The following is a 22,468-nucleotide window of genomic DNA, read 5'->3' as shown; positions in this document are numbered from 1 at the left end:
ACTAATAAAGTGACTCCACCACCCATTAGCACTAATAAAGTGGCTCCACCACCCATTAGCACTAATAAAGTGGCTCCACCACTCATAAACACTAATAAAGTGGCTCCACCACTCATAAACACTAATAAAGTGGCTCCACCACCCGAAATAGTACTTTAAAAGTTCTAAGTTGGTAATCAAGTTCTCAATCACTGGAAAGTCCGGTCTTGTTTACAGCACAATGTATCTGCAAGATGTCACTAAATGCGTGGGTTGTGCCTTTGCTGTTACGAAACTAAATATGTGTTATTATCATGCACATTTGTGAATGTAAATGTGTTCTACTAAAATCTAGAACTTTTCATTCATTGAACAACTTTTGATTTTTTTTAACTTAAAAATACATAATTGGGAGTTTTATTATAAAAAATAAAAAAAAAGATTCCTTCCTGTTTAGTGGACAAAACAAAACCTGAATTGCCAGGTTTTCACAGGGTTGTATTACCTAAATAGCTGTGGCCGATGTTTAAGATCAGCTGCTTTAAGGACATCTTTAACACAGTTTAGCCAGTCTAGGACTGATCAGAGAAGCAAATAGGGGCAGATTTACAAGACCCTAGCACCACTATTGCATCACTTTTTGGACGCAATGTTGGCGCAAACAATGCGGCCTATTTGCATAGATTCATCACGTTGTAAAGCCCTGCGTCAGGTATATTGTATGCAGGGTGGGTGTTCCCACGCAGGAAGGCCTCATAAAAGTGATGCATTGAAACCTACAAGATTTCACTGTGCCACTTTAGGACAGCAATGCGTTAAAACCTTACACCTACTTGAAGCAGGCGTAAGGAGTGACGCAGTACAGTAAGTATAGGCCTGGAGTTGTGTCGTGCTTGTGACACAACTCCAGCAACGAGTGACTTTTGGGCCAACAGATGCGTCAGAATTTCTGACACATCTCTTAATCCTTGTGCCATAGAGCACTGTATTGTAAATACAGCGCATCCATGGTGCGCAAGGACATTTGACTCTGGCGCAAGGTAACTGACGCATCTATGCAGATGCATCCTTTCCTAGTAAATCTGGCCCATACTGTTTTGCTCATTGAATGTCGGTGGGAAGCGCCATCTAATGTTGGCTCCTGCATCCCTCACTGCGTGGCCTACAATATTTATGGTGATGATTACTGTCTAGCAGCCATCCAGAAGATTTACGAAACACATATACCGATTATTGACATTGGATGGCGCTTGCAACAACATTCTCTTGCCCTCTGATTGATCTTTCAACCTAAATATACATAAACTGAAAACAGGATTGATATGGTATGGTAGTCTACGCTAGATACTGATGTCTCCTGTTGATAATGCCCACCAGTAACATCAAGGAATGGTGCAGAGCAGGAATATCAACAGGGAAATATTGTGGAACAATGATATTGCCGCAGAAATATTGTTTGGAAGAAATATCAACAACAAAAATAGAGATGATAATAATGACAGGTAAGTAATATCGATTACAAAAATATCGTTGTAATAAATATCGTTTACAAAAATATAGTTTACAAAAATATCGATGTATTAATAATGTTATGTATTTTAGTGTTTTTAATAAGAATTGTTTGTCATTTTATTTTATGTTTTAGAATGTTTCTACTTATTAATTCATTTTAAGTTTAATTTTGTGTTATTAGTTCCGTAGCGGGTTATAGGTTTATAGGGGAATAGGGTGGGAAATAATTTAATTATATAAAATTAATTGATTAATTAATGTGTCAATTTATTAATTAATAATAGTTTAATAATTAGTTGTTAAATAATATCAATTAGTCAATTAATAATCAATTATGTTAATTGTTTTAGGTGTGTTTTTGGGTGTTTATATGTGTAAATGGTGTGAAGGGTGGTAAGTAATTAATTTTGTATTGACTAGTTATTAAATAGTTTAAAATTAATTATCATTAATTATTTAGTAATTATTAATTGTAATTGTGTAATTAATTGTAGGTGTGTGTTGTGCTGTTTATCTGTGTAAATGGTGTAAAAGCTGGTAAGTAATTAATTGTTATTGATTAATTATTAAATAATAAAAAATTCATTTTCATTAATTAATTAATTAATATTAAATGTAATTGTGTAATTAATTTTAGGTGTGTGTTGTGGATTTTATAGTGCTAACTAAATCATTTTTTTAATCTTTGTTAATAATAATATATTTATATTTATATATTCATTATGTTAAAATTGGAAATTAAATTTAATGAAAATGTTGATAGTTTTGTTTTTTATTGTTTTGGGATCCCGCGCTTTCCCTACTGTTGCACTCACTGGAGTGGGAATAGTAATTTTACCCCTACACTATCCAGTGCTTTCCCTACTGTTGCACTCACTGGAGTGGGAATAGTAATTTTTACCCCTCCGCTATCCAGCGCTTTCCCTACTGTTGCACTCACTGGAGTGGGAATAGTAAATTTTACATCTACGCTATGCAGCACTTTCCCCTACTGTTGCATTTACTGAAGTGGGAATAGTAAATTTTACCCATACGCTAGGCAGCGCTTTCCCTACTTTTGCTCTCACTGGAGTGGGAATAGTAATTTTTACCCCTACACTATCCAGCTCTTTCCCTACTGTTGTACTCACTGGAGTGGGAATAGTAAATTTTACCCCTACGCTATCCAGCGCTTTCCCTACTGTTGCACTCACTGGAGTGGGAATAGTAAATTTTACCCCTCCGCTATCCAGTGCTTTCCCTACTGTTGCACTCACTGGAGTGGGAATAGTAATTTTTACCCACCCGCTAGCTAATGTTTTAAACCATTAATGGTTTTATTTTGTTATTAAATGTATGTATTTTTTTTTTAATAGTTTAATGTGTTAATTAAATATAGAATGTATTACATATTTGTATTTATTTTAAATTATTTCTATGTTTTTATTTTATTTTTATATATTATTAATAAAGTTTATAAATTAAATAAAGATAATAGTTAATAAAATAAAAACGAATGTATGTCTGTCTTTCTGTTTGTCCTTTTTTGCATTACTACACCATTCATCCGATCGCCATGAAACTTTGGGAAGTTGTTGAGTACACTCCCGCGAAGGTTTCTGGCATCAAAATGTTTTAAAGATCGGCCCCCCAGGGCCCACATAATCTTTCAAATACTGAATTTGCAACCACGACTTTGCAACGGTACAAGACTTTAGGTGAAAAAGATGATGAACAATGTCATCGAAGCTACAATTTTGATTGGGAAATTCAATGGGGAAGATGTACTGTTGCCACGTATTCCAATGATCCCAACAGAAATGCCATTTGAATTCAAACGTTTACAGTTTCTGGTGCGACTCGCTTTTGCAATGACCATCAACAAAGCACAAGGACAATCGCTGCAATGTGTGGACTAGATTTGGAGAATCTGTGCTTCTCACATGGACAACTGTATGTGGCAATCTCATGCGCCGGAAAACATTCTGATTTATTCGTGTACGCACCAGACGGAAAAACAAAAAATATCGTGTATCCACAAGCACTCGAATAAATAAATAGAATTAAAACGACACTTTGAAATGTTTTCCATATTAAAATGAATAAGTTCCAATAAAAATGACACTGTAAATTGAATGTTATCATAACAAGTTTACTTGAATTTCGTTTCTTCTGAGATCGCAGCAACACGTGACGGGTAAGCTAGTAGTTAATAAAATGTATTTAAGTAAATATAGGTATATGTACACTTTTTTGTTTTATATTTATTAAATTTAGTTTATTTGTTATAATTAAAAAATATATTACATTTAATTTAATTTGTTAATAATAATAATATTATTTAATTAATTTAATTTTAAGTTAATTTATTTTTTAAAGTTGATATTTTTTATATCTATATTTTTTACATCGATATTTTTGAGTTGATATTACTGTACTTACCTTTTTAAGTATAGGGAGTCGAAATTTTTGTCATCAACATTTTTAATAACGATATTTTAACATAGATCCCAAGGTATGCATAGAATACTTTCACAGAAGATCCGGCTGTTGAAGGACATTTTGGTAGAGGATGCAGCTACTCAAGTTGATTTTGCTGCTGCTGGGGTAGATTTCCTGCACATGCGGCAGCCTTCTGATCGCGAATGTCCGAGACTACCTGTCGGCTGTCCTCCTAGTGACCGAACATCATGGTAGGGGGCACTAAATCTCGCTTGTGCTCCCCAACTTACCCTTTTCGCACATACCATGTGACGATTGGCAGAATTTGGCTAGAGTCGCAAAAATTCCACTAATTCCACCCAAGGAACGGAATATTTCGCCCACAACTACTAAAAAAGAGCTCATTAAAATCGATGCACACAGGGTGCCTTTGCAAAAATTTGACTGGTCACCTTTGAGTTTTTGAAAGCTATATTTACGCATTTCAATACCTGACAATTTTTATGCATCTAACATCCTTAATTGCTTGATTGAGGGAGGGAATTTTGCTTACAGACAGAAGCAAAATAATTTTGAAAGTAATTAGGTAGGAAAGAAATATTAATTTTATACCAAGTCATGTTTATATATTAGTTTTCAAAAAATGAATGTTTGCATCTCAGACACTGTTCTGAGCAGAGCCTTTACTGTAAAAGGCCAGTCAGAACTTAAAATGTTCCTAAATAGGTTCCCCTGTCTTCCTAAAGGAGTAACACTATTATAATATATGCAATTCCATGTCTAATACTGCACAATGGTTGTCGTCATCCTATTCGCTAGAAGGGTCTTTGTCGTTTACAGCACGCTTTGTCAGCAATATGTCACTGATATGCACTCGTGTTGTGTTGTCGCTTTGGTGTTTGTTGATGTCATGAGTGGGTTGGGAAATAGCATGGCTGATCCGATCAGACTTGGTGAATCGAAGGTGAGAGAAGTGTGTGCGCTGGTTCTGATTCAACGGGGTCGTAGAGAGGGATCTAGCGAATATTGCATGGAGGAAGAGTGTGTTTAATGTTTCGAGGAATGCTGAACTGTGGATGTGGTTCTGTAGTGTTCCTGGCCTGTCTGTGCTGTGTCTGGCCTTCCTACCGAGTGTGGTGTCCTGTGGGGTTGCTATGCTAGGAATATTCTATACTGGATGATTGTAAAGAGCAGAACTCTTCAAGGCTGTGGAGGAAGTTAATTTAAAACAAGAGTGCTACGCGATCACAGGTGAAGCCATCGAGCATGAAAACCTTGAGGGCACCTCGTCAAAGTTTGCCTTTTAGTTATATACTGGGTTATTGGAATTCTTCACGGTGCTATCTGCTGCATCAGATTACAAGTCTCAGATAGGGGATGCTACCTTTTAGGTATTGCCTCCTAGACAGCACATGCTCTGGATTGGGCAGACATATTGTTAGCTTACAGTAGGTTTAGAGTCTGCCCATTGCTTACCATTGGTCTGCTTCACTGTCACTCTCATTTGCTTGCTTCTTATTCATTAGCTTATGTGGGCTTTCTTTCCTCTTTAGGTCAGCATGCGCTGCTCGGAGAGACATTTAGTAGCGGCTTTGGGAAGTGCTCCTAAAGCGGCGACCAGCTTGCTAGAACACGCAACAAGCACGCGCGCTGCTGCGCGCACATCCCTTGCGTTGTAGCCCTGTCATTCTCATTATGGGCTCGACTTGCTGCTGCGTTTTTTTCACAGCACTTCATTGTGCCCACTTGTTTACACTGGTGAGGGCATTGCTTTCCTGCCCTCATGAAGAAACCCTCTCTGGTAACACTGTTGCAATGTGTAGACAGAAGCCAGCCCAGCAAGGATGGAATCTGAAGTCATGTTGCCGACCTGCTACCTATCTACAACTAAACCGCGAGTCTCTTATGACACGGCCACTGCAGCAAAAGACAAAGCATGCAATGCAAGCTCTGATGAGATGAGTTAAGAGTCGCAGACCGTAAATAGGCACCGAGCATGGCCAACAGTCAAGTGCAGTAGATCCAAGAAATGTAACTTTTACGCCTTGGACGTATTGAGCAGATGTCGCCTGTGTCCCAAAACCCTCTACTAATATATGCGTACTTCCTCTATGCACCTTAATGACGCACCGAAGAATTTCCTTGGGTATCCCAGATCAGGAATCCTACAGCCCGGCCTGGTTCCAGGAGATATTTTTACACCATTTTATTCCAGTGCTTGAACTGTCACTTCTTTATTTCCCCTTTTAAACGCCACCTGGGTGCTCTTGAACCACCACGTGTCGCTCCATTGCCTAACACGAGTTGGTTCGCAGATTTCGTAACAAAAATAACCAACAGCAAAAAACTGTCTCCTGAGACGAAGACCCCCATTGCATAGTGCCGTTATTAGATGCACAGTAATTAAAATTGAAAGCGAGTGTTATCAAAATAGACAGCGCAGCAGGTCATAAAGGAGAGTACATTGTGGTGAGTGGTTTTCAAACCATCATTCAAGGGCAGTGTAGCGTACAACACGACAGTAGAAGATGTGTTGTATCATTAATTATTTATTACGATAACAAGGGCCCGCAGGAGCGGGAATGATAAGCAGTCACCAAGTGAGTCAGCTGTCATCTGTCACCCAGATAACAGTGACGTCACTTATATACAATGAGAACATTCCATGGTGACGTGGTATGACGCTACATAAAGGAAACAGAAAACATACTGAGAACATAACCCTTTGTCCCCATAACTAGCATAACATATACGACATCTCCCTTCCTCCGTCAGAAACACAACCTGAGTTTCATTCCATAACATAGTCCTTAAACCTTGCTGGCAAGTTGATAACTCTGCCCGTTCTGGAAGACAGCCCCCCAGTTTGTTTTACCTCAGTGTCCCTCGTGCCTGTTACATTAGACTCAACTCCCTCTACATTGTTTTCTATCATAGAGTCTTCTTGAGCCAGAACAGTGTTCCCATTGCCAACAGAGCAACTAGTTGAACAGTCTCCTAACGCCAAAGATGTTCTTTGGCTGACACTAGAATGCAACGGTTCAGTGCTACTAGACACGTCATTCCATTCCAGGATGCTTTCATTCAGACTCGCTTCTCCTTCTTCTACATTCCTCATTATTATTTCTTCTTGCCCATGTTTGAGTCTCACCACATCATCTTTATTGCGCCATCCTTCCCCTTCAATGAATACAGCTCCACCTGACGCTCTACCAACTTTCATAGGTTTGCTGAGTTTAGATCCACCCTTACTCACCAAACCAGGTTTTTTACTAACACCCAGTCTCCAGGTGCTATGATTTTGTCTTTAGCTCTGTTCACCTTATCAGAATACATTTTATTTTTCATTTGTTTACTCTCTATGTTCTCCCTCACTTTAAGTTCTTTTTCGCACACTTGTCTCGCTTCATTAGCTGCCTCTTTCCACCCACCTATTTTTGGTGTTATGATATTGTTGAATGCTCTTCCTCTCATCAGAAAAAATGGTGTATACCCGGTGGCTTCCTTTGGCGTATTGTTATACAAATTGATTTTTTCTTTAACAAATTCTTTTACATCCATGTTATTTGCAATTGCCATCTGGATCCCTTCCTTAAAGAATCTGTTTATTCTCTCCACTTGTCCGTTGCTCTTTGGACTGTACAGTGGTGTTTTCTCCTGTTTAATTCCACGCTTTTCCAAAAACTCCACCATTACTCGTGATATTAGTTGTGATCCATTATCCGACACCATAACGTTAGGCTGTCCTTCACTTTCAAAGGCTTTTTTGAGAAATTTTATAACCACATCCGTTGTAACTACATTCACAAACTTGTAACTCACCCATTTAGTATAGTAGTCCGTCAAAACTATTAGATACCTGCACCCTTCAGGCAAGATGTTGAATGGTCCTGCAAAGTCTATTGCCACTTTGGCCCAGGGCCCATCAGGAATCTCCACCATTTGCAGTTCGTTCTTTTCTATTCTCCAATGTTTGTCTGACCTTAAGCATTTCTCGCATTGGTCTACATGACTCCTAATTTCGCTGTCCACTCCTGGCCACCAATAGTGCATCCTTAGAACGTTTTTTGTGGCCGTGATGCCTGAATGCCCTCTATGAGCCATCTGTATAATCTTCTGTCTGAGCTCATTTGGCGGCACAAAGACCTCCCCTCTTTTTAAGTATCCATTCTCTAGTGTTAGTTCATTGCTCACTTGCTGGTAACTCTTCAATTCTCTTGGAAGGTTCCTTATATGGGGCCATTTGGTTTGTACATACTCCTTCACTTTGGTCAGGACAGTATCTTTCTCCATACTCTCCCCCCATTCCTTGTCAGTTATTGATCCTTCACACATAACGGTGGCATCAATATGCGCAACTACGCATTCCGTGTCGTCCTGTTCCTCATCTTTTTTCTCTTTTATTGGCAATCTGGATAAGCAATCCGCCCTACTGTTTTTTCCTCCTTTTATGTGCTCAATCTTGAAATTAAATTCCTGGAGTTTTGACATTAGTCTAATCAGCCTAGAGCTTGCGTTTCCGTTGCCTCGACCTTTGCCGTCCATCATATATATTAGCGGTTTATGGTCGGTTACAAGTGTGAAACTCTTCCCCCACAGATAGTCCTTGAGTTTGTGCACTGCCCACACACAAGCCAAAGTCTCTCGTTCGATTGTGCTGCAGTGGACCTCTGTGTCATTTAGCTTCCTGGAAATAAATGCAATCGTGTTCTCTTCACTTCCTTTTCTCTGGCAGAACACAGCGCAGAACACAGCGCCGATTCCCTCATTGCTTGCATCAACAGTCACTACGTTGTTCATTTGTGGGTCATAAGGTTTCAGTGCAGGTGCTCTTGCTATCTCCTCCTTGACTGACCTGAACGCCTTAACTTGTTCCTCCTTCCACTCATATGCTACATTTTTTTTTAATAGTCTCCTGAGTGGTTCCACCTTTTCTGCATAATTCTGTATGAACTTCGCGTAATATTCACTGAGGCCAAGGAACGACTTGAGGGTTTCCTTGTTCCTAGGTTCCGGAGCCTCCTTTATTGCACGTACTAAATCATCTTTAGGCAAGATACCTTCGGCTGTTAAAACATGCCCCAAGTACTCAATCTCCTTTGCCATGAACTTGCATTTATCCTTTGAGACCGTCATGCCTTTCTTTCCCAAAACATCTAGAACTGTTCCTATCAATTTGATGTGCTCCTGTTCAGTCTTTGAATGCAAAAGAATGTCATCTTGAAAGGCTTCCACCCCTTTCATCTTCCCAAACAAAACATCCATGAGTTTCTGGAATACTCCTGAAGATGACGCTAGGCCAAAAGGAAGTCTCACATATCTGAACGCTCCAAATGGTGTGATGAAAGTTGTCAATTTTTTAGACCTTTCTGACAGACATACCTGATGATATGCGGCTCTTAAGTCGATCAGTGAAAAATATTTTGAGCCAGACGTTGACTGAAGAATATCTTGGATTTTTGGTAGGGGATGACAGTTTACAATAATATTTTTATTTAGCGACCTCAGGTCTACACGCAACCTAATGTCCCCTGTCTTTTTTTTCTTTGATACTACAATAGCAGAAACCCATTCAGACTCCTCTGCTTCTTCAATCACACCTTCCTCCTTTAACTTCTCAAGCACTTCCCTCAACTCATTTTTTATCGACAAAGGTATTGATCTTACTTTGTGCTTACATGGAATAGCTCCCTCCTTTAGTTTGATGTCATGGTTGAACCCCTTTACACAACCAATTACATTTTTAAACACATCTTTATGTTTATCAAAAACTGTACCCAAGTCTCCTTCATCTTTCTCTATACATATGCTGTTCATCCATTCTTCTCTTAATATCACTGGGTCCTTTGCCCCAGGCACCAATACCACCCCCAGTTGGGCCAAATCTCTCCATCCTACTAGTATCCTTCCCTTCTCCGCTACATATATCTTTGTCTCAATTACTCTTCCCTTGAAACTCACAGTGTCAATGAAATATCCCAGCATATTTATTTCCTTTTCCCCAAAAGCTTTCGGGTTTATAGCAGATTCTGTTAAACGCACGTCTTTCCATTTTTCTTCAAAAAGGGTATCAGATATGGTTGTTATGGGGGCACCTGAATCTGCAGTAAATTTCAGTTCAACCTCACCAATTTTTACATCACTAACTGGGCCTTTTATCTTTCCATCCTCCATTTCTACGTATAACATTATATTCTCACACATTTCTTCATCAAAACTGCCTACTGCGTTTATACTCATGTCATTACCTATTCTTTTGGTTTTACACAAGGTGGAATAGTGACCATATCTCTTGCATTTGATGCACTTTTTACCTATTGCAGGACAGTTTTTGGAATCCGCTAAGTGTTCATTTGAACCACATCTGAAACAGCATAACTGCTTACCTCCCACCTTTCTTTCACTCACATTTTTTTCATACGCCTTACCTTCACCCTTCTTCTTTTCCTGTAAGTAAAATACATTAGTGTTATTTCCTGTTGTAGACAGTTCTTTGGTGGAAATTAGAGACCTTTCGATACCCCTAGCAATATCTATGACTTCCTGCAAGGTCGGTCTTTTGCATGCTAACAGTCTTTCCTGCACTTTCTTAGTATAGCAGTAGAATACGATCTGGTCTCTTATGTACACGTCTGTCATCTCCTCGTACTCACATTCTACTGCCAAAATCCTTAGACAAGCAACATAGTCTTCAACAGATTCCCCTTCTTGCTGTTTCCTTTGGGCAAATTTATGCCTTGCAACCATAATATTGTTCTCCTCATCGAACTGCCTTTCTAACCTTTTCAATGCCTCCTGATACTTATTCATTGGTATAAATGTTCCAGGTGGACTCTCATATTCGGGCAGGCTGTCAAAAATATCCTGTCCCGCTTTTCCTAAAAGCCCAAACAACAAAGAACATTTCCTTTCTGCACTAAAAGCCTTCCCATCTATGGATATGATGTAATTTTCGAAAGCCCTCACCCACTTCTTCCATTTCATTGTGGGTTTCCCAGGCTCATCTAGGAAACGAGGAGGTGCACAAATGTTATTGCATTCGGCCATGTTATACTTAGTTAATTTCCCTCACAGCTGACAATTTTCTCCGTAGGATTAGTTGTAAAATGCTTTTCCTTCCTTTCGTTTTACTTGTGAGGCTTACTTGCGCTTATTTTCATCAATTCCTCTTTGCGCTTTATTATTTTCCTCATGCGCGATTTCTCCGTAGTGGGCGCTAATTGCTTTGCATTCGTTTGTTTGTTGACGGAGTCAATATCAAAGATGGCCGCACGCTGTTTACGTTGATGACGCGCGCTGCCTTTGTCCAATCAGTTTACACTACCGGCATGCTTCACGCGTCTCAGCTGAGGTAGCTGACTGACGCCTCAGCTGTGAGCTGTCAACGAAGCGCGCCAATTACTGAGGTATCACAAGGCAGGTTTCACTTGCGTCGCGGCCTGGCAGGATTGCCTGAGACTTAATCGCTTTATTTAGACATGCTGCACATTCTTCTCGCACATATCCTTATTCACATTAAAGTCTCTCTCTCATTTAATTTACGCGCTACTGATTTCTTGTGCGTTATATTTACTTCTGCACTGAGATTCTTCTTTCAGTCAGCGCTCGCCCTTTTCCGCAGTGTACTCACTCCGTACAATTTTCTTCACTTGTTTCATCCCGCTATTTCACTCCTTGGATGAGATCTGAGCTTCGTACATCTTCTGCCGATCTTCCAATTTTTTCCGCAGGCCCTTGTTGTTGCAAACCCTCGTCGCCAATTGTAGCGTACAACACGACAGTAGAAGATGTGTTGTATCATTAATTATTTATTACGATAACAAGGGCCCGCAGGAGCGGGAATGATAAGCAGTCACCAAGTGAGTCAGCTGTCATCTGTCACCCAGATAACAGTGACGTCACTTATATACAATGAGAACATTCCATGGTGACGTGGTATGACGCTACATAAAGGAAACAGAAAACATACTGAGAACATAACCCTTTGTCCCCATAACTAGCATAACATATACGACAGGCAGTAACCTATAGTCACCGGAAGAGTAGGGATGTTTCTTGAATTCTGGGATGGGTAGCAGTCCTCGAGCTCCGTCACCGAGGCCCAATCATCGGCCACCGCTGTTTGTTTTGAATTTTCACCACTCGCACTCCATTCTCGCGCTGGCCTTGTAGGCTCTGTTTTATGGGGAGGACAGAGCTTTTTATTGCAGGGCGTCTGTACGGTTGGGGGTGGGGTAATTCTGACGTCTTGGGGCCAGTTGCAAATCCGGTGCAGGAATGAAAGAAGAATGCAGATGGCAGGAACCCCCCTCAAAAATATTATGACAGTGGTAGAACAAAATACACTCCCTATAGTAATCCACGTACCTAAAAGCCACGACACTATGCCTTATAGTTGGATTTACCACATTATCCGGGCACAAACCAGAGTAGTTCCCGAAATCTTTGGTGAATGTGTTATAATTGTCCGAGATCGCCACCTAGTGGCCACAACACTGTTATAAATTACATTTGAAACACTGTATGTCAAATTGAGACGTTTATAAGCACCGGTTTAGTGGGGCGACCAAACAAACCAAGGGTCTGGCTGGGCTTCAAGAAACCGTGCACGAGCCAAGCTCTGAAAATGTTGGCATCTAAGTCATGCAACAGATATCACGGTGAAAATATGATAGACTCTTAAATCGAAAAATGTATTTCTTTAACATATTTCACCTAAATATATATCAGGTTGTTTTTGTGCAGCGCGTGGTCAGTGGCTGCAGGGACTTTGTTGAGGCTGTGAACACACGTATTTGAGAAATCCTCTCATATGTGATAAGGAAGAACAAGCATTGGCATAGCCAATAGGTCTCGCCTTTGGGACCTTATAAGTGTTTAGTTATCCAGCACAATATCCTTGGTGCAGCATGCTTCAGCTCCCCCTGTCTCCTGTTGTTACTTCTGTCCCACCCTCTGTGTTGCTTCCCCACCCTTCTGTTGCTTTCTTATAGCCCGTCCTCTGTGATTCTGCCCCACCTCTCTATTGCTTCTCCCAGGGACATCGTAAGGATTTTGGGGGCCATGGGCCAAATGTATTTTGGGTGCCCTTGTTCGGAACAGCTTTGAATTTATGGTCTAGTTTCTGGTCTTTCATGTTCTCTTTGGCCAAGTCACTGACAGTCCTCAAACACACTCTTCCAAATTCTAAATGTGTTCACATCTAAATACTCATGGATAGTGACGTGTGTTTTTAATATTGTAACCCTGTCACAGCTCACTAATATTACCTCACATAATCTCTGTGGCACCCTCCCATTTCTCATATGTGAGGTCCTGTTTTGATCTATACAAAAGATTTTATGGATGTTGCATGAAGCAAACAACAGTTCTCTGTGAAATGTCTGTTGTAGACACTCACACATCACCCATATGAAAAATAAATTAAAAGAAAACAGTATTTAAGACGATCTGTTGAAGAAGGATTCATGGTCATCAAAGAAAGAGACTCTGCAGAACAGAGCTGGCTCTGTCAGGGGTCCACCTGAAAGGCTGGGGCCCTGGGCCAGAGGCCACTTTGCCCATGCCTTAAAACGTCTATGGGTTCTCCCTCTCCCCCGCGCTCCTGGTTGCTGTTACTCTCCTGTGTTTCTCTCGTTTTGCATGACTCCCAGAGAAGCTGCTTCGCCAGGTAGCAAATGGCCTGCACCACTTTTGGGTCAACTTTGTCGGGGAACAAATACTCCAGCTCCACTTGTAAAGGGACTCATTTGCGCCAAGAGCCCTGGGACCTATCATCACGGCTGGGGCGGTCAATGCAGCGAAGTTCAGACCCTCTTATTTCTTTCACTGAAGTGCACAACCCACCTCCCATACTTAACAGCTCCTGTGCTCCAACCCTCACAGAGACACTGTAGAATGAGTGCCAGAGAGGAGCAAAGTGAGCAGTCCTTATTTCTGCTCCACAATGTTTAGATATGACTCCAGGGGCGCTACAGTTTTACAATATCACATTATTTAGGTTTCGTCTAAGAACCAGCTTTTAGCTTTTTGTAGGTAAAATCCTATTTTGAACCACAGTGCTTCAAGTGAGATGAAAAGAGTGTTTTGGGGCGGGAGGTTAAGTAATTAAAGGTGTGGCCTAAAACATGTCAACTACAATCCTGTGCTTTACACATTATGCTGCCTGACCTGCATGTAGGTGCCTCTTTGTTAGTTTTCTGCTTTTGCATCCACACATATCACACAACAACCAACGTATGGCTAAAGCAGGCCAGACTTATCGGCTTTGTGACTGCTTGTTAGCAGTTTGATACAAATAGGTAACAACAATGATTGTTCATGTAAATAATTAGAACTGGTAATTACAAATAATACATATGTGACCCTCACTATGTGCGCACTGGAGAAAGGCCCAGGATTGGATGAGCATGTAATCTGAACACTGCTACGGCACTCTGACGCACACTGTTTTCAGCCTCAGCTCCAGAGCTCTCAGTCATGCTTGTTATCAACACCCTCCCACAACCTGAACTACACCGGACACCCAAATGCAACTCAGCCCTTTATAACCGAGACCTCTTGACTTTGCCAATACTTAGTAAAGTACATTTCAATTATAATACATTTCATTAGAAAGCTTGCAAATGTTAACAGATTCAAAGTACGTAACATGTCCAATGTATTTACAGTAATACATTGCTAGCACCATTGGCAATGGCGGTAGGACCCAACGGTGACACCTATTTGCTTTGCCAATGCTTGGTCCAGGGACATAGCTACCATTGGTGCAGCAGGTGCAGTGCACCAGGGCCCAGAGGCCTGGAGGGGCCCATTGAAACCTGATTATCGCTGAGTTGTATTATTCAAACTGCAGCCAGAGAGCCCACTTCCTCCTTGCGCTAGCGCCCACCACACACTGACCACAATACTGTGTGGGTCATTCAGCAGTCCCGCCCAGGCCTCATGCTACAAGATTAAGGAATCAAGTCCTTGGGGGGAGGGGCTTCCTGCTGCACTGTGCTTCTGAGGGATGCAGGGTTATATGTTGCTGTGGACCGCCAGAGCAGCAAAACGGAGGCTAGTAATTCCAAAGGCACCCTCTGGACCCTGTGATTGGCTTTAGCCGCGAACAACGAAAATATAGGTGAAAACAACGTTTTCAACGCTCTGTAAACAAGGATCAGAAAGGGTTCCACTCCATCTCTAACCTCTTCAGTCTCACAATTCCCTACAAAAGAGTTAACACATAAGGCCATCTATTCTGAGTTGACAGACGAAGTAGTTGCTGACCATTGCGTGACATCCCTCAACCAACAACGCCAGAGGTCATGGGCAAAAGGACAGGATGTAAATAGGATGCTGGGAGCCCTGTTTATTGTTTGTGGTTTCCAATCCTTACCTGTCTTATTGTCATTGCCTGACCCTGGACACAGACAGGGCAGGCGGAACAGGAAAGGGCGTGGGGAACGCCGGAAAGGGAAAGGAGAAGGCTATGGCTCCTGGTTGTTATTTGGGGAAAAGAGGTAACAGTGGCGACGAGGGTGGGATACTTCAAACCCCACACGCCTCGAAAGTCCCTGCTGTCTGTGCACGGCCAGAAAACAGCGAGCCTGCAGCCTGTTGTCAGCGCTGCGAGGAAGAGCGCGAAAAGTAAAGAACGCTCCACATGCCACGTTCGAAGCTGCCTGGAAGCGCGACGGCTTCACTACCCTAGAAATTGCCCGCGCTGCCCTCGATCGGTGCCTCGAGTCTGCAGACTCAGGAACTTGCCTGCCTGGCCTGGAAAGAGCGCGAAACCGCAAAAGACACCGGAGAACGTCCCGGACCCTGCCAGCTGGAGCAGAGCGTGTGAGGGTGAGTCCCGAGCGCTGGAATAACCGGCAAAAGTGATTTTAAGGGCGAAAAATACAGGAAAGAAAAGACACTGCAATTTCAAGTGGGAAACAGTTTGTCACAAGCGGCGGCCATCTTGAAGTCAGGCACCAGCCATAGACACCCATTGAATTTTTTAGGTCGGCCATTTTGAAGTCAGGCGACACCAAATTTATATCTAAACCGACAAATAAATCAAGAAGCAGCCAGCTAAGTGCCTAGATCTACATCAAGATGTCCAACCCCAACCCGACAGGCGATCCAGCTCCCCAAGTGCTCATGGGGGTGCCATATCTGTGGCCACCAGAACCCCTAGAGTTGACGTCCGGAAACAGCATGGGGCCCAAGTGGAAAAGCTGGGCAAAAGATTTTGAGGACTACATGACCGGGTCTCAGGTGCAAGACCCTAAGCAAAAACTAATAGCCTTGCGAAACTTAGTTGGAAAGGACATTGCGCAGATCATCAAAGAACGGCCTGCCAAAAATGCTACCTCCTACGACGACGTAAAAGGGGCCCTTGATCGGAGGTTCCTGCATAAACGCAACCTGGATTATGAGCGCTACACATTTAATCTAGCATCCCAAGAAAAGGATGAACACATGTGTGACTTCATTGTGCGCATCAGGCGCTTAGCTCAACACTGTGAGTTTGACACTTTCACCGCTGAAGATGCGTTGCGACTGCGCATAATTGAAGGCTGCCAATCCGAATCTCTGCGTCGACGACTGTTGAAAAAACACTATACTCTCGAGGAGATTGAATAGATGACACGGATCAACGACCAGGCAGAAGATCACGCATGGAAAATGGAAGTCAATAAGACTGAAAAGAAGGAACAAGCATTTTGAATGCAAGCACATAAGGAGAAGAAACACCGCTCGGACCATCATAAGTCAAGCAAACCTACACGTTTCACGACCTCACGAAGGACGTCATCACGTCAGGAGTCGTGACATACCAAGAACAGCAAGACGGCACCGGCGTGCTACTGGTGCGGCCAAGAATACCCCCACTCGGGACAGTGTCCAGCCATTGGTCAACGATGTCATCGTTGCGGAAGGGAGAACCACTTTGAAATAGGGTGTCAAACTCGACCATCAGGGCGAAGATCGTCCACGTCGCGGTCAAGCACACAACACCACGCTCGAGCAGTAAAAGGAAGAGAAGGACGCTCTTCTAGCTCGTCCAGATCGAGTGTTTGCTCCGCCAGTTCATATCACTCACGAAGATCGACATCTAGTGAGTCATCATCACCCACATCTGTGTCACAGGATAGTGACGAATACATCTGCATGGTGTCAGATCCAGACCGGCTGGAAAGGTACCCGAAATTGGATATTCGAATAGGAGATCACCCTGCCAAGTTTGTATTGGACTCAGGAGCGTCTTTGAACTAAATCTGTGCTCTTGAATATCAAAGCATGAAGCCAAGGCCGAAACTAGAACCTGTGGCTGTCCGAGTATACACCTGGATGTCCCGAAAACCACTGCCATGCTTAGGTTGTTTCAGCACGACTCTCTCCTACAAGGATCAACAAATTCCAGCCTATATTCATGTGGTTGAAGGCCAAGACCTGGCCGATTGCCTACTTAGTCTGCCAACAGCAGAGCGTCTGAGACTTGTGGAACTCCTTTACATGACAGAGGATGCCCCAGACATTGTCTGTAAATTCCCAAATCTCTTCAAAGGGCTAGGAAAACTCAACCAATTCAGAGTAAAGTTACATATTGATGAACAAGTGACCCCAGTGGCGCAACACCACAAGAAAGTGCCTTTTCACTTACAACAGGCAGTGGATGATGAACTCCAAGAGTTGCTGAAGACAGACATCATTGAACGCACATCAGGGCCCACCCCTTGGGTATCACCCATGGTGGTAGTGCCCAAGAAAGTGCAGGACAACAAAGTACGCCTGTCTGTGGACATGCGCGCGCCCAACGCGGCCATCGAGAGGCAGCGCCATCCAGGACCACACATTAGCGACATGATCGCCCGTCTTAATGGTGCTACTGTCTTCTCAAAGCTCGACCTCAATAAGGGTTATCATCAACTGGAATTGCACGAAAAGTCACGCTATATTATGACCTTCACGACCCATCAAGGACTTTTCCATTACAAACGCCTTATCTTCGGCATATCTTTGGCTGCCGAGATTTTCCAAGAGGCTATCCAGCGAGTAATCCAAGGGATCCCAAACGCTTTCAACTATAGCGATGATATCCTGGTGTTCGGGAAAGACCAAACTGAGCATGACACCGCTCTGGACAGGGTATGCCACGCACTACTGAACGCTAACCTAACCTTGAACCCAGACAAGTGCGAATTCCACAGATCGACCCTGAAGTTCTATGGACACATTTTCTCCAAGGACGGCATGAAGCCAGACCCAGAAAAAGAATCCGCTCTCACAGACACCCCAACGCCACGAGACGTCAGCGACCTTCGATCGTTTCTGGGGATGGCGAGTTACTGCGCACGCTACATCCGTGATTACTCACCCGTCAAGGCCAGCAATTTCTGTGGACACCTGCCTGTGATCACTCCTTCAACAAAATTAAGAAAGCTGTCAGCTCTGCCCTCAACTTAGCCTATTTCGATACTAAGAAGAAAACTGAAATTACTGTCGATGCCAGCCCGGTGGGCCTGGGCGCCATCTTGGCCCAATATCATGAAGACTCAGACCAACGCCACATCATCGCCTATGCCAGTCGCAGCCTCACCGACACTGAGAAGGCATACTCTCAACCTGAAAAGAAGGGTCTTGCGGTGGTTTGGGCTTGCAAGCACTTTCATCTTTTTATATATCGCAAACATTTCATTCTCATTACGGACCACCAAGCTCTCGTCACCATATTTGGTAATCCCAAAGCCAAAATGCCCCCGCGCATTGAACGGTGGGGACTGCGTCTTCAAGACTATGTGTACACTATCGTCCACAAGCCAGGGAAGTCAGAGAATCCAGCGGACTACATGTCCACACACCCCAGACATACACCACTGAAAGGTCCTCATTGGCTGAGGAGTATATCCACTTTGCCATTGGCACCGCCTGTCCGCCCACAGTGCCCCTGGAGGCGATCCGTGAAGCATCCAGTCAAGACCCAGTCTTCCAAGATGTCATGGCTCGTATACGCAACAACTCGTGGAGACACGTAAAAGACAACCCCCAGAACTCTACTCAGAGTATCCAAGAACTCGTAGCATTCCGACACATCCAAGAAGAACTGTCCATCAGTACGGATGGTTTATTATTGAGAGGGGGGAGGATAGTGATTCCACAAAGACTACGGCAAGGAGTGATTAACCTCGCCCATGAAGGCCACAGAGGAATAAGTGCCACCAAGAAGGCTCTACGGGAGCGTGTCTGGTTCCCGTCTCTCGATCAGATGGTGGAGGCCACCCTCAAAGACTGTGTCTCATGTCAACTGGTGAGCCGTGAAGAACCGCCAGCTCCTCTGCAAATGTCAGAGCTGAGTGTACTTATGAGCGACATTCAAGGACCAAATGTTGCATCATCAAGCTCGGAGCAGGGGATTGAACTCCCTCAGTAATGGCTGCTGGGTGCGGGCAGTGTTTAGACTCCTAGGCCCTGTGGGGCCGCCGCTCTGTGCCAGTCCCCCTTGCCCAGTGTCTCGGATAATTCCAGGCAGGGGGCCCGGACCCATGTGCGGTGCTGGGACAGCTGCAGTGACTTCTGCATAGCTGCTGATGCCCCCCCCCTCAAGCTCTCCCTTCACATGCAGCGACCTCCCTCTGCCCTGTCTCCCACACTCACAGCCTCAACAAAGTCCCTGCAGCCACTGACCACGCGCCTCCTGGAGCAGGTAAATGGATCCTGATGTGCGCAACTTCTAACTGCTAACTCTCTTATTCTTTTTCGTAAATCTCTCAAAACTTGGCTTTTCCCCCAATCCGGCTAATCTCTATCTGCTTTCTCACTGATATCCCAATCAGCGCCAGGAAACTCACGGTGTCAGTGCGCTCTAAAAGTACCCCCCTAACATAACATAACATAACATAACCAGATGGAGTATGGCAGCAAATAGCCATTGACTTCTTCGGCCCCCTAAAATCGGGCAAGTACATTGTCGACATCATGGATGAGTACTCCCGTTTCCCGATTGCGCATCTGGTGTCATCCACCAAAGCGACTGCAGTAATCCCAGTCCTTGATGAGACCTTTGCAGCATGGGGTATTCCGCTGGGAGTGAAATCTGACAATGGACCACCGTTCAATGGCCACGAATTCGCAGATTTTGCAAAGCACCTCAACTTTAAGCACAAAAAGATCACACCGTTATGGCCTCAAGCTAACGGCATGGTAGAACGCTTTATGGGAACTCTCAAGAAGGCGGTCCAACAAGCAGAACTAGCTCATTGAGACATACAACAAGCCTTAAATGAGGTACTGCGAGCATATCGCACTACACCTCACAGCACCACCTACCAATGCCCATCCACCCTGATGCTAGGGAGAATTCCTCGCACATGGCTGCCTACACTAGACTGTGCCCTACAGCCTCAAGCTGTGAACATTGATCATGACACACTGGTCAGACTCGACCATGACAAGAAACTGAAAATGAAGACCTATGCCGACCAACACAGACACGCGAGACATGCAGACATCCAAGAAGGAGATTGGGTGATAGTTCGGCGTGATCGAAGCATGAAAGCGGAGAGTCGCTATCTTGCCCATCCCTTGAGAGTCAGTAGCCGGAAAGAGACATTGATTACAGCAGAGGCAGATCACAAACGGATAACTCGCAACATTTCATACTTCAAGAAGTGTAATTTCAACAACCATGATGAGGCTTAATCACATGAGTCTACCACTGAGTCAGTGAGTCAAAGTGAGAACAGTGACAGAGACCATTCCAGTCCAGTGAGATACGAAGAAGATGCAAGCCACCGAATCCGGACGCCGGCACAGCTCAGTCGCCCCCGGCGACATGTCAGACGACCAGTCCGCCTCATTGAAGAAATCTGAAAGACAGTAAGACTCTTTGTACAAAGGGGGGAGGTGTCGTATCGTCATCGCCTGACCCTGGACACAGACAGGGCAGGCGGAACAGGAAAGGGCGTGGGGAACGCCGGAAAGGGAAAGGAGAAGGCCAGTTCAAGGTAGGCACGAAAGAAATAAAGACCTCACCTTACTCCTGGCTCCTGGTTGTTATTTGAGGAAAAGAGGTAACATTACCCTAGCCCCCTCCATGGCTGCCAAAGTTTCAGATCGCTTATGTGTGACATTTTCATAATTTGAGTGTACTTATGAGCGACATTCAAGGACCAAATGTTGCATCATCAAGCTCGGAGCAGGGGATTGAACACCCTCAGTAATGGCTGCTGGGTGCGGGCAGTGTTTAGACTCCTAGGCCCTGTGGGGCCGCCGCTCTGTGCCAGTCCCCCTTGCCCAGTGTCTCGGATAATTCCAGGCAGGGGGCCCGGACCCATGTGCGGTGCTGGGACAGCTGCAGTGACTTCTGCATAGCTGCTGATGCCCCCCCCCCCCCCTCAAGCTCTCCCTTCACATGCAGCGACCTCCCTTTGCCCTGTCACCCACACTCACAGCCTCAACAAAGTCCCTGCAGCCACTGACCACGCGCCTCCTGGAGCAGGTAAATGGATCCTGATGTGCGCAACTTCATCCCCCTCAGATCTGGGTAAACTACAAGGCTATTCCCAGGTTTAATTGTTATTCCACATTTCGGGAGATCTCATTTGTAACCCCAGTACCCCACGATTTAGCTGCGACATACCCACCGAATTGTATATTTCGGCCCCGATTACCCCCGCACATACATCCAGGAAACTCCACTGAAGTCCTTATGGTGAAGTTTCTTTTCTATTGTACATTGCAAGGTAAGATGTAACGTCTTTTATGCAAAATAGTATTTCAATTGTGTGCTTGAAACATTCACGACGCCCTTTGTCCTTTCACAGAAAAATGTGGAAAATCTAAAGTGGCCAACATTATTACTGCTGGAAATCCAAAAGAATACTACAGAGCTGGAGAGTGGATGAGGGTGAGATGTACTGAAGGGTATGAAGTGATCGATCCGTCCAACCCTTATATTGAGTGCGTTGGACAAGACTCTGCCAGTGTCTGGCAGCCAGCTGTGCCTTGCATCGGTGAGTGCCTCAATGACTTCAATACGAAATGGAATTCTGGAAATGATTTGTAACCAAGTCAGGCATGCATGTCTACACATATGTGTGTGCTGTAACCAAGTCAGGCATGCATGTCTGCACATATGTGTGTGCTGTAACCAAGTCAGGCATGCATGTCTGCACATATGTGTGTGCTGTAACCAAGTCAGGCATGCATGTCTGCACATATGTGTGTGCTGTAACCAAGTCAGGCATGCATGTCTGCACATATGTGTGTGCTGTAACCAAGTCAGGCATGCATGTCTGCACATATGTGTGTGCTGTAACCAAGTCGGGCATGCATGTCTGCACATATGTGTGTGCTGTAACCAAGACAGGCATGCATGTCTGCACATATGTGTGTGCTGTAACCAAGTCAGGCATGCATGTCTGCACATATGTGTGTGCTGTAACCAAGTCAGGCATGCATGTCTACACACACCAAGTCTGGCATGCATGTCTGCAAACACCAAGCCAGGCATGCATGTCTGCACATATGTGTGTGCTGTAACCAAGTCGGGCATGCATGTCTGCACATATGTAAATGTAAA

At 43.9% G+C, this 22,468-nt stretch overlaps 1 protein-coding gene across 1 annotated transcript in view; it reads left to right on the top strand.

The window, feature by feature from the left end:
- The window catches only part of LOC147726124 (receptor-type tyrosine-protein phosphatase mu-like), a 1,369,719-nt gene that overhangs the window by 619,845 nt on the left and 727,406 nt on the right, over nt 1-22,468 (top strand). The window contains exon 10 of the mRNA XM_086960227.1: nt 21,711-21,899. Coding sequence (XP_086816353.1) covers nt 21,711-21,899 — 189 coding nt within the window. The remainder of the gene's footprint in view (nt 1-21,710; nt 21,900-22,468) is intronic.

Source organism: Lissotriton vulgaris, chromosome 3_1 (genome assembly GCF_964263255.1).
Source record: "Lissotriton vulgaris chromosome 3_1, aLisVul1.2, whole genome shotgun sequence".
In the NCBI taxonomy this organism is placed as follows: domain Eukaryota; kingdom Metazoa; phylum Chordata; class Amphibia; order Caudata; family Salamandridae; genus Lissotriton; species Lissotriton vulgaris.
Note: the sequence above shows the minus strand (reverse complement) of the source record. Positions and strands in the feature narration are given on the sequence as shown.